The sequence below is a fragment of the Anguilla anguilla genome, chromosome 1 (assembly GCF_013347855.1).
Source record: "Anguilla anguilla isolate fAngAng1 chromosome 1, fAngAng1.pri, whole genome shotgun sequence".
NCBI lineage: Eukaryota > Metazoa > Chordata > Actinopteri > Anguilliformes > Anguillidae > Anguilla > Anguilla anguilla.
Window position 1 is genome coordinate 49,621,042 of NC_049201.1, and position 12,813 is coordinate 49,633,854.

Here is a 12,813-nt window from a genome sequence, read left to right on the forward strand (position 1 = left end):
TATATTTTTTCATTTAATTCCAAACCTAGAAGCTTGGATTTTTTTTTTGTGCAGTAGTCTTAACATTTTCAGGTTGCAAATTAGGGTTTTTTTGGGTTTACTAGGCTATCCAGTTTTGTCATTCAGTATTTTCCACAGTTTCTGCATTTGTGTTGATGTGAGTGTGAATGTGTATGCGAGTGGGTGAGCATGTGTGTGTGTAGTTAGAGTGAGAGAGATGGAAAAGGAAGGATATTGCTGTGTTGTCAGTGTGACGGTGAACACAGTGAATTTTGTCATATATGTTTAGTGCATCAGTAGCTGTGGGCTCGTTCACCAGGTGTGCAAACAGTTTTGTGTGTTTTGTGATGAATTTTGCTAAAAGCAGAGGGCCCACAGGCTTTACTTCACACTCAAGGACACATTCACAAAGGCGTGATGCATTCATCGCTCCATGAAAAGGCCAGGATTTGGTTTAGAGCAGGAACTTGACTTCCATTAATAGCCGCAAGACAGTCATCCCCTTGTGTTGTGGCTATTAATGGAGTGCGGTCCTTTAAAAAAAACTTCACCTCACCTACCCTTTGTTAAGAGCATCACGTCCTTGCGAATGGGCCCGTTTGCGCAAAACGTTGCCTGGCGTAGCATTTTCACAGCTGGGAAATGAAATGCTCCGTGCGTGTCAGGCGACAGTCTGCCGGAGTGAGAGTGAGGTGTGAACCCATTAGGCAGTCCGGCCTGGCGTGCTGGCCGAGGCCGTTCACACAAGCCTAAGCTGGAGGACGGGGGAGAACGGGAGCGCTTGGTTTGGAAGCAGTCGCAGTTCCTCCCCCCTGTTTCCGAGGCTTTGGAGGCCGTGGCGGTGTATCTGGTTATGCGCCGAGAGCCAGGGAATTCGGAATGCGGTCTCCCTCGGAACCCTCCTGTCGTGGGTAATTGTGGCGAACTCTAGCTGAGCCCCGCAGCGGAGACGTCGCGGGCTCCGGCCTTGGCGGTGTCACGTGCCCCCTGCCGTGGCACTTGGGCGGCTGCGTCCAGCGCGGGGTCTCGTGGGTTTAATTCGGCTGGTTTGTTCAGCTGCATGATTTCCTCCTGAGAATGGAGCAGACTACCTCATAGACTACCGCTGTGAGATGCTCCTCTTCCCCTTAACTGGCACTGGTCCTGTGTGACTGGTGATGGTGTTAATGTTCTGTGGGAGAGCAAGCTGTGTGGGTAAGGGCACTGTGACACTATTATTGGCAGGAAAAACCCTTCCTGCAGAATCACCGCGGCGCTAGCGAGTAACACTTCAAAGCGCCAATGGTGTCTTCAGCTGGTGAGCTGGTGGTTTGTTGGCCTTGGTTTAAAATGGCTGCCATGTTTAGAATCGTCTTGAGAATGCGGCAGAATTTTCTTGTGTGTAAGTGGAGGAATGAGAATTATGACCCCTTCTTGTGCCTGAATTCTGCGTTTCTGACCTGCTTATGTTATGTATGAGTGTCTATATTTGCTTAAGGACGTGTCATGAGGTGACATGTCATAGCTCTAGATTTAAAAAAAAATTTTGTTTCCAGTTAGTGAAATGGATCTTTTTCTTCTCCTCCCCTCTGGCCCCTGCAGGACGGCACCAAGTTTGTGAGCATCGGCGCTCTGTACTCTGAGCTGGTGGCGGTCAGCTCTAAAGGAGAGCTCTATCAGTGGAAGTGGAATGAGCCGGAACCCTACAGAAACGCACAGGTATGGGGCGCACACACACAATAACGAGTGGAACAGTAATAACAGGGTAAAAACACAGTCCCTAGGCTGCTTCTGTCCCAGGTGTGGGTAGTCACATGACCGCTAGCGCAGTGACTGCTGAAGTCTGTGGGAGGGCAGCCTGTCTGTAATGAGTCCCCTCTCTTCCTCCCCTGCAGAACCCTGCCATTCACCACCCGCGGACCTCCTTCCTGGGACTGACCAATGAGAGGATCACCCTCCTGTCCGCCAATAGCATCAGAGCCACCGTCGCCACGGAGACCAACAAGGTCAGTGGGCCCCACCCCCTCGTTATACCTGGTGCCGGGGGAGGGAGAGGTGTGTCCTGAGGAGCGGGCGCCGCCCTACACAGGACCAGAAGCTGGGGGTCACTATCGCTCACAGGCAGACGAGGATTACAGCTGGTCGCTTAACCTCCCCCTCTGCTGTGTGTCTCTCCCGTCTCAGCCTGCACCCACAGGCTAAAGACTAAACCTGGTTTTCAGGCCCAGTTTTCCTCTGTGCTGCAGTAGGGGGTTTGAGCGCTCGCCTGTACTGCGTTCACGTTTGTGCATGTGTGTGTGTGTGCGCGCTTGCGAGCTCTTTTAAAGCCATAATACTGTAGCTTATTCTTCTGCCTAGTTGGCTTTGCAGATGTTAGACCAGAATAGTGTTCATTGTTCTCGGCTAGAAATAACTGTACAAAATAAGTAATTGTACCTTACTGAACCCGTGTTCAGCAGTTGTCTACGATCATGAAAATGCACTTTTTTGTACGTCGCTTTGGATAAAAGCGTCTGCCAAATGAATGTAATGTAATGTAATGTAATGCCTTGGGCCGTCTTTCCCTTGTTCACCTGCAGGTGGCGACGTGGGTGGACGACACCCTGAACACGGTGGCGGCGAAGCTGGAGCACGGTGCCCAGGCGTTCGCCGAGCTGCAGGGCGAGCGGGTGGTGTCCCTGCACTGCTGCGCCCTTTACACCTGCGCTCAGCTGGAGAGCGGCCTCTACTGGTGGTGAGCAGGAGCGCGGGGAACTTTATATGACGTTGAACCCCAAAATGGGTGGAGCTTACATTACACTGCCTGTCGCTCAGGACTGCGCTTCCCTCGCGAGGTTTCTGCTGCACTTCAGTTTCTGGTCTAAGTGCTTGTGCTTTTGTTTGCAGTCGCTGTGGATAAGAGCGTCTATCACTTACCAGTAATGCATTTCTGTTGCCAGTGACCCACTGATCTGTCATATTGTTTTGCACTTGAGAGCCAAGTAATTTGATTGGGTTATCCACATCAGTGATTGACAGCATAATATCACAGAGAGTGAATCTTCATAAAACCCTAAACGGGTGGAGCCATCACTTATTACCAGTGATTGATTCACTGATCCAAACTAATCACTTTGCCCTTGGTATTGAGAGCAGAGTCCCTTGGTCGGGTCATGCTTATCCGCAGTTGAAAGCGTGTATATGAAAGACCTCTGTGGAGTGCGTGGTGCGCTGTGCGAGGCTTTCGGCTGCTAACTGCTAGCGGCGGCTCTTCCAGGGGCGTCGTGCCTTTCAGTCTGCGGAAGAAGATGCTGGAGAAGGCCAGGGCCAAGAACAAGAAGCCAAAGTCCAATGGCAGCATTTCCTCCATCCCCAACATCACGGTGGGGACCCAGGTGAGAAACCGCGCCCACACCCGATGCAGCAAAGCCTGAGCTTCCTCTTTGGACCTTTATACATTTTTTAAAAATCGCATTAATTTTAAAAAGGTCACGATTGCGCACACACTCAACAGAAGGCACTTTTGCCCAGTCAGGTCTGTCTCACCTGCTAATGAACTCACTTTAAGCAGAAGCACAGCAGTGAGGCCACATTAACAGCTTTTAACATTGACTCCACATTAACTAACCTTTTCCGGATTAAATGTTTAATAAACATTTGGCTTTTTGGGTTTTACATAAATTGTACATTTGATAAGGCAGTAAGCATAGTCTTTGAAGCATATTCTCTTTCTGAACAAGCTGGTTAAAAATGAAAAACACAGTGAGCTTGTTCAAGCACACTTTAATGTTGAAGTCTCAGTCTTCCCTTTGAGTCCTGTTTCAGTGCCCGACCCTCTTTACAGATGAGATTTTCTTTGCCAGTGGCTTCCGTTCTTCTCACATTATAAGTCATACCCGCCCCCCCCCCTCCCCCCCAGGTGTGCCTGAGGAACAACCCCCTGTACCACGCGGGCGCGGTGGCCTTCTCGGTCAGCGGCGGCGTCCCCAAAGTGGGCACGCTCCTGGACTCGGTGTGGAACATGAACGACAGCTGCAGGTTCCAGCTGCGCTCGCTGGAGAGCCTGAAGAGCCTAGACAAGGCCGGCAAGACCCAGGAGACCAAGTGAGAGCCGCAGTGCTGAGGGAGCCACCGCGCTCCGCCACGGAGGGGAACCCGCGCTGGAGCTCCCCCTTATTCAACACACACAGGAGGAGGGGAACCCACGCTGGAGCTCCCCCTTATACAACACACACAGGAGGAGGGGAACCCACGCTGGAGCTCCCCCTTATACAACACACACAAGAGGAGGGGAACCCGCGCTGGAGCTCACCCTTATACAACACACACAGGAGGAGGGGAACCCGCGCTGGAGCTCCCCCTTATACAACACACACAGGAGGAGGGGAACCCGCGCTGGAGCTCCCCCTTATACAACACACACAGGAGGAGGGGAACCCGCGCTGGAGCTCCCCCTTATACAACACACACAGGAGGAGGGGAACCCGCGCTGGAGCTCCCCCTTATACAACACACACAGGAGGAGGGGAACCCGCGCTGGAGCTCCCCCTTATACAACACACACAGGAGGAGGGGAACCCGCGCTGGAGCTCCCCCTTATACAACACACACAGGAGGAGGGGAACCCGCGCTGGAGCTCCCCCTTATACAACACACACAGGAGGAGGGGAACCCGCGCTGGAGCTCCCCCTTATACAACACACACAGGAGGAGGGGAACCCGCACTGGAGCTCACCCTTATACAACACACACGGGAGGAGGGGAACCCGCACTGGAGCTCCCCCTTATACAACACACACAGGAGGAGGAGAACTCGCGCTAGAGCTCCGCCTTATACAACACACACACACAGGAGGAGGGGAACCCGCACTGGAGCTCACCCTTATACAACACACACAGGAGGAGGGGAACCCGCACTGGAGCTCCCCCTTATACAACACACACAGGAGGAGGAGAACTCGCGCTAGAGCTCCGCCTTATACAACACACACACACAGGAGGAGGGGAACCCGCACTGGAGCTCACCCTTATACAACACACACAGGAGGAGGGGAACCCGCACTGGAGCTCACCCTTAAACAACACACACACACACAGGAGGAGGGGAACCCGCGCTGGAGCTCACCCTTATACAACACACACACAGGAGGAGGGGAACCCGCGCTGGAGCTCCCCCTTATACAACACACACAGGAGGAGGGGAACCCGCACTGGAGCTCCCCCTTATACAACACACACAGGAGGAGGAGAACCCGCGCTAGAGCTCCGCCTTATACAACACACACACAGGAGGAGGGGAACCCGCACTGGAGCTCACCCTTATACAACACACACACACACAGGAGGAGGGGAACCTGCACTGGAGCTCACCCTTATACAACACACACAGGAGGAGGGGAACCCGCACTGGAGCTCACCCTTATACAACACACACACACACACAGGCGGAGGGAAACCCGCACTGGAGCTCACCCTTATACAACGCACACAGGAGGAGGGGAACCCGCACTGGAGCTCACCCTTATACAACACACACACACACACACAGGCGGAGGGGAACCCGCGCTGGAGCTCACCCTTATACAACACACACAGGAGGAGGGGAACCCGCACTGGAGCTCACCCTTATACAACACACACAGGAAGAGGGCAACCCACACTGGAGCTCCCCCTTATACAACACACACAGGAGGAGGGGAACCCGCACTGGAGCTCCCCCTTATACAACACACAGGAGGAGGGGAACCCGCACTGGAGCTCACCTTTATACAACACACACAGGAGGAGGGGGAAACCACACTTAAACAGAGCTCACTCATTCCTGTGTGATTAGTAATGTTTGCTTGATATGTTCCTGACAGACCTGTATACAAATACTTTTCTGTGCTCTGTTGATCTTGCCTGGTGTAATTGAGCCCACCAGAAGGCGGGGTTTGCACTTTTTGAAAGAATTTCATTGGTTCCAATATACCAGACAAGATCAGTAAAGCGTAGAAAAGTATTTGAATTCAAAACAAATACATATTTGACCCAGGTCTGGATCCTGGTAACTGGTTCTTATGGCTTGGCGAACACCGATGTTGTGATGCATTCTGTGGGAGTCTGGTTTCTGAGCAGAGTAGTTTTCGTCCTGCTTTTGAAACCGTTTCTCCTGTAAGAGGACGCTGGTGGTGTCCCGCCTGTAGACGTGATTGGGAGGAGGGGGGGCACTCACTCCTCTCCTGTGCCTCTTTAGGACGGAGAGCAAGCCTGAGCTGGTGAAGACTGAGATGGGGCCCCCACCCTCTCCCGCCTCCACCTGCAGCGACACCTCCTCCATCGCCAGCAGTGCCTCTCTGCCCTACAGTACGTCAGTCACCGAGCGAGCCCCGCCCCCAGCGTAGCCTGGCGCCAGCTCGGCCTTGCTGTACTCCTGCGCTGCTCTGTTCTTAATAGTGATGCAATTATGCAATTAATTATAATTATAATAATTAATTATGCAGAATGGCCATTTCTGACCGATACCAATTTCAATTATTTAGGGGAAACTTTGGTGATTTTTGCTGATACTGATACCGATTGTTTGGTGGTTCCGTTTCCGTTTTTCTTTTTTTTTTTTTCTTTTTTCCGACTATTTAAAATTTTGCCATTCTAATAAACCAACTCTTGGTTTACAAATAAACAGTAGACTTTTTTTCCTTTTGAATGACAGGACATAATCAAAGGTGACCATCGGTTGTTTTAAAACAATCGATTAATCGATGGGCTGATTGTAGTGTTATCGGCCGATAACGATTGTTGGCTGATCAGTCGGTGCATCCCTACTTCTTAATGCCTTTTTTAGTGGTTTAACTGGTCGTGCAGCTTTTAATAATTTTATTAACAGGTCATTATTACTTTCATATGAAAGAAGCCATTTTTAAACTAATTGTATGTGACCGAGTCTGTTAGTCTGCTGGCAGGTTTGCTAGACCCACAGACACGCAGGCGTCCTCCGTAGAGTGTTTGTGTTGAATAGTAACTGATGAGTGGGCTGTGTGGGGGCTGGAGACTGAGCGTGTGCTGTATACTGCAGCGCTGGGAACACACCGGCCCTGAGCGTGTGCTGTATACTGCAGCGCTGGGAACACACCGGCCCTGAGCGTGTGCTGTATACTGCAGCGCTGGGAACACACCGGCCCTGAGCGTGTGCTGTATACTGCAGCGCTGGTCGCTGCGCTGCTGAGAGGGAACACACCGGCCCTGAGTGTGCGCTGTGTACTGCAGCGCTGGTCGCTGCGCTGCTGAGAGGGAACACACCGGCCCTGAGTGTGCGCTGTGTACTGCAGCGCTGGTCGCTGCGCTGCTGAGAGGGAACACACCGGCCCTGAGTGTGCGCTGTGTACTGCAGCGCTGGTCGCTACGCTGCTGAGAGGGAACACACCGGCCCTGAGTGTGCGCTGTGTACTGCAGCGCTGGTCGCTACGCTGCTGAGAGGGAACACACCGGCCCTGAGTGTGTGCTGTGTACTGCAGCGCTGGGAACACACCGGCCCTGAGTGTGTGCTGATAAATGAGTGTGTGCTGTGTACTGCAGCGCTGGTCGCTACGCTGCTGAGAGGGAACACACCGGCCCTGAGTGTGCGCTGTGTACTGCAGCGCTGGTCGCTGCGCTGCTGAGAGGGAACACACCGGCCCTGAGCGTGTGCTGTATACTGCAGCGCTGGGAACACACCGGCCCTGAGCGTGTGCTGTATAGTGCAGCGCTGGTCGCTGCGCTGCTGAGAGGGAACACACCGGCCCTGAGTGTGTGCTGTGTACTGCAGCGCTGGGAACACACCGGCCCTGAGTGTGCGCTGATAAATGAGCGTGTGCTGTGTACTGTAGCGCTGATCGCTACGCTGCTGAGAGGGAACACACCGACCCTGAGTGTGCGCTGTGTACTGCAGCGCTGGTCGCTGCGCTGCTGAGAGGGAACACACCGGCCCTGAGTGTGCACTGATAAATGAGTGTGTGCTGTGTACTGCAGCGCTGGTCGCTGCGCTGCTGAGAGGGAACACACCGGCCCTGAGTGTGCGCTGTGTACTGCAGCGCTGGTCGCTGCGCTGCTGAGAGGGAACACACCGGCCCTGAGTGTGCGCTGTGTACTGCAGCGCTGGTCGCTACGCTGCTGAGAGGGAACACACCGGCCCTGAGTGTGCGCTGTGTACTGCAGCGCTGGGAACACACCGGCCCTGAGTGTGTGCTGTATACTGCAGCGCTGGTCGCTACGCTGCTGAGAGGGAACACACCGGCCCTGAGTGTGCGCTGCTCTACAGAGTGCGTGGCGTGACCTGGAATCCGTGTTTGTTTGAAATGCGTGCATGCTGAGGTCCAGGGCCAAGAGGGATTCTGGGAATGTGTAGGATGTAGAATGTGTAAAGTGTAGGATGCTTGTGCTCTGTGACTGGTGTGTGTGTGTGCCTGTCTGTGTGTGTTTATGTGTGTTCAGGTGTAGCGTGTGTGTGTGTGTGCGTGCTTGCTTAGCGTGTGTGTGTGTGTGTGTGTGTGTGTGTGTGTGCGCGTGTGCATGAGTCTGTGTGTGTGCGTATGTGTGCGTGTGTGTGCGTGTGTGTGTGCGTGTGCTTGTGTGTGCGTGCGTAGCGTCTGAGAGCGCGTGCCTGGCAGACAGATGTGCTAACAGCTGTGTGCTGTGTCGCAGAGCGGCGGCGCTCTACCCCCGCCCCCAAAGAGGAGGAGAAAGTCAACGAAGAGCAGTGGCCTCTTCGGGAGGTGGTGTTTGTGGAGGACATTAAAAATGTCCCTGTGGGAAAGGTGGGTGTGGCCACAGCCTTGACCAAACCCAACTTTTCTGGGAGGGTCGGGGATTGTCCATTTAAGGCAATATTACTAAGATTCATTACTTATTTTAATCGTATTTCACCATTTGCTTAAGTCATGCCTACCCCTGCATAGATGGGTGTGGTGGTGGTTTTGACACTATAGTTGTTAATATTTAATTCTTTTTTTAATTAAGCCTATTAATAATGAAATTTGGCTATAATACGTACTGAGATATAAATGCCCATATTAATGTTGTTCATTTATCTTGACCGACTTAATGTTAATATAATTAACCTCTTCACTGGGCCTATAACCATAATATCACTTCTATAGTCATTTTAATAACTGTAGTTATTTGACACACAGTTATGTTTGTGATTAATATCCACCTAAGTGATGTAGAATAACTGCTGTGAAGTGTCTGCCTTGTCTCTGTGTTGTGTCACCGTTGTCCTCGTCTGTCGTGTCTGTGTGTGATGCCTTTGACCACGCAGCGTTTGCAACAGCTCTCTCTTTTGAACTCAAGGTGCTAAAAGTCGATGGTGCGTATGTTGCTGTGAAATTTCCAGGGACGTCGAGCAGCGTGAGCAGCCAGAGCGCAGCTCCCTCTGACTCTGACCCGTCCTCACTGCTGCAGGACTGCAGGCTGCTCAGAATAGATGAGCTGCAGGTAGGGCCCGAGCACTGCCGCGCGCGGAACCTGCAGACCAGCCTCCTCTGCTAAAAACTGTGCTTTACACATAGCCACTTTACAGAAAAACCAGCTATACCACACTTCACACACAGCCACTTTACAGAAAAACCAGCTATACCACACTTCACACACAGCCACTTTACAGAAAAACCAGCTATACCACACTTTACACACAGCCACTTTACAGAAAAACCAGCTATACCACACTTCACACACAGCCACTTTACAGAAAAACCAGCTATACCACACTTCACACACAGCCACTTTACAGAAAAACCAGCTATACCACACTTCACACACAGCCACTCTACAGAAAAACCAGCTATACCACACTTCACACACAGCCACTTTACAGAAAAACCAGCTATACCACACTTCACACACAGCCACTTTACAGAAAAACCAGCTATACCACACTTCACACACAGCCACTTTACAGAAAAACCAGCTATACCACACTTCACACACAGCCACTTTACAGAAAAACCAGCTATACCACACTTCACACACAGCCACTTTACAGAAAAACCAGCTATACCACACTTCACACACAGCCACTTTACAGAAAAACCAGCTATACCACACTTCACACACAGCCACTTTACAGAAAAACCAGCTATACCACACTTCACACAGCTAATCTACAGAAAAACCAGCTATACCACACTTCACACACAGCCACTCTACAGAAAAACCAGCTATACCACACTTCACACACAGCCACTCTACAGAAAAACCAGCTATACCACACTTCACACACAGCCACTCTACAGAAAAACCAGCTATACCACACTTCACACACAGCCACTCTACAGAAAAACCAGCTATACCACACTTCACACATAGCCACTCTACAGAAAAACCAGCTATACCACACTTCACACACAGCCACTCTACAGAAAAACCAGCTATACCACACTTCACACACAGCCACTTTACAGAAAAACCAGCTATACCACACTTCACACACAGCCACTTTACAGAAAAACCAGCTATACCACACTTCACACACAGCCACTTTACAGAAAAACCAGCTATACCACACTTCACACACAGCCACTTTACAGAAAAACCAGCTATACCACACTTCACACACAGCCACTTTACAGAAAAACCAGCTATACCACACTTCACACAGCTAATCTACAGAAAAACCAGCTATACCACACTTCACACACAGCCACTTTACAGAAAAACCAGCTATACCACACTTCACACACAGCCACTCTACAGAAAAACCAGCTATACCACACTTCACACACAGCCACTTTACAGAAAAACCAGCTATACCACACTTCACACACAGCCACTTTACAGAAAAACCAGCTATACCACACTTCACACACAGCCACTCTACAGAAAAACCAGCTATACCACACTTCACACACAGCCACTTTACAGAAAAACCAGCTATACCACACTTTACACATAGCCACTTTACAGAAAAACCAGCTATACCACACTTCACACACAGCCACTCTACAGAAAAACCAGCTATACCACACTTCACACACAGCCACTTTACAGAAAAACCAGCTATACCACACTTCACACACAGCCACTTTACAGAAAAACCAGCTATACCACCCTTCACACACAGCCACTTTACAGAAAAACCAGCTATACCACACTTCACACACAGCCACTTTACAGAAAAACCAGCTATACCACACTTCACACACAGCCACTCTACAGAAAAACCAGCTATACCACACTTCACACACAGCCACTTTACAGAAAAACCAGCTATACCACACTTTACACATAGCCACTTTACAGAAAAACCAGCTATACCACACTTCACACATAGCCACTCTACAGAAAAACCAGCTATACCACACTTCACACACAGCCGATCTACAGAAAAACCAGCTATACCACACTTCACACATAGCCACTCTACAGAAAAACCAGCTATACCACACTTTACACATAGCCACTTTACAGAAAAACCAGCTATACCACACTTTACACATAGCCACTTTACAGAAAAACCAGCTATACCACACTTTACACATAGCCACTCTACAGAAAAACCAGCTATACCACACTTCACACACAGCCACTCTACAGAAAAACCAGCTATACCACACTTCACACACAGCCACTCTACAGAAAAAACAGCTATACCACACTTCACACACAGCCACTCTACAGAAAAACCAGCTATACCACACTTCACACATAGCCACTCTACAGAAAAACCAGCTATACCACACTTCACACATAGCCACTCTACAGAAAAACCAGCTATACCACACTTTACACATAGCCACTCTACAGAAAAACCAGCTATACCACACTTCACACACAGCCGATCTACAGAAAAACCAGCTATACCACACTTCACACATAGCCACTCTACAGAAAAACCAGCTATACCACACTTCACACACAGCCACTCTACAGAAAAACCAGCTATACCACACTTCACACACAGCCACTCTACAGAAAAACCAGCTATACCACACTTCACACACAGCCACTCTACAGAAAAACCAGCTATACCACACTTCACACACAGCCACTCTACAGAAAAACCAGCTATACCACACTTCACACACAGCCACTCTACAGAAAAACCAGCTATACCACACTTCACACACAGCCACTCTACAGAAAAACCAGCTATACCACACTTCACACACAGCCACTCTACAGAAAAACCAGCTATACCACACTTCACACACAGCCACTCTACAGAAAAACCAGCTATACCACACTTCACACACAGCCACTCTACAGAAAAACCAGCTATACCACACTTCACACACAGCCACTCTACAGAAAAACCAGCTATACCACACTTCACACACAGCCACTCTACAGAAAAACCAGCTATACCACACTTCACACACAGCCACTTTACAGAAAAACCAGCTATACCACACTTCACACATAGCCACTCTACAGAAAAACCAGCTATACCACACTTCACACACAGCCACTCTACAGAAAAACCAGCTATACCACACTTCACACACAGCCACTCTACAGAAAAACCAGCTATACCACACTTCACACACAGCCACTCTACAGAAAAACCAGCTATACCACACTTCACACACAGCCACTCTACAGAAAAACCAGCTATACCACACTTCACACACAGCCACTCTACAGAAAAACCAGCTATACCACACTTCACACACAGCCACTCTACAAAAAAACCAGCTATACCACACTTCACACACAGCCACTCTACAGAAAAACCAGCTATACCACACTTCACACACAGCCACTCTACAGAAAAACCAGCTATACCACACTTCACACACAGCCACTCTACAGAAAAACCAGCTATACCACACTTCACACACAGCCACTTTACAGAAAAACCAGCTATACCACACTTCACACACAGCCACTTTACAGAAAAAC

At 50.2% G+C, this 12,813-nt stretch overlaps 1 protein-coding gene across 12 annotated transcripts in view; it reads left to right on the plus strand.

Annotated features, from left to right (window-relative positions):
• LOC118234940 (E3 ubiquitin-protein ligase UBR5-like) overlaps nucleotides 1-12,813 on the plus strand; it is a 60,428-nt gene that overhangs the window by 19,180 nt on the left and 28,435 nt on the right. For 11 of the 12 annotated variants that reach the window (XM_035431826.1, XM_035431835.1, XM_035431854.1 and 8 more), the window contains 8 exons: nucleotides 1,582-1,698; nucleotides 1,875-1,985; nucleotides 2,559-2,713; nucleotides 3,236-3,353; nucleotides 3,878-4,062; nucleotides 6,194-6,303; nucleotides 8,617-8,729; nucleotides 9,265-9,408. In XM_035431826.1, coding sequence (XP_035287717.1) covers nucleotides 1,582-1,698; nucleotides 1,875-1,985; nucleotides 2,559-2,713; nucleotides 3,236-3,353; nucleotides 3,878-4,062; nucleotides 6,194-6,303; nucleotides 8,617-8,729; nucleotides 9,265-9,408 — 1,053 coding nt within the window. The remainder of the gene's footprint in view (nucleotides 1-1,581; nucleotides 1,699-1,874; nucleotides 1,986-2,558; nucleotides 2,714-3,235; nucleotides 3,354-3,877; nucleotides 4,063-6,193; nucleotides 6,304-8,616; nucleotides 8,730-9,264; nucleotides 9,409-12,813) is intronic. The other variant, XM_035431916.1, reaches the window with a different exon arrangement.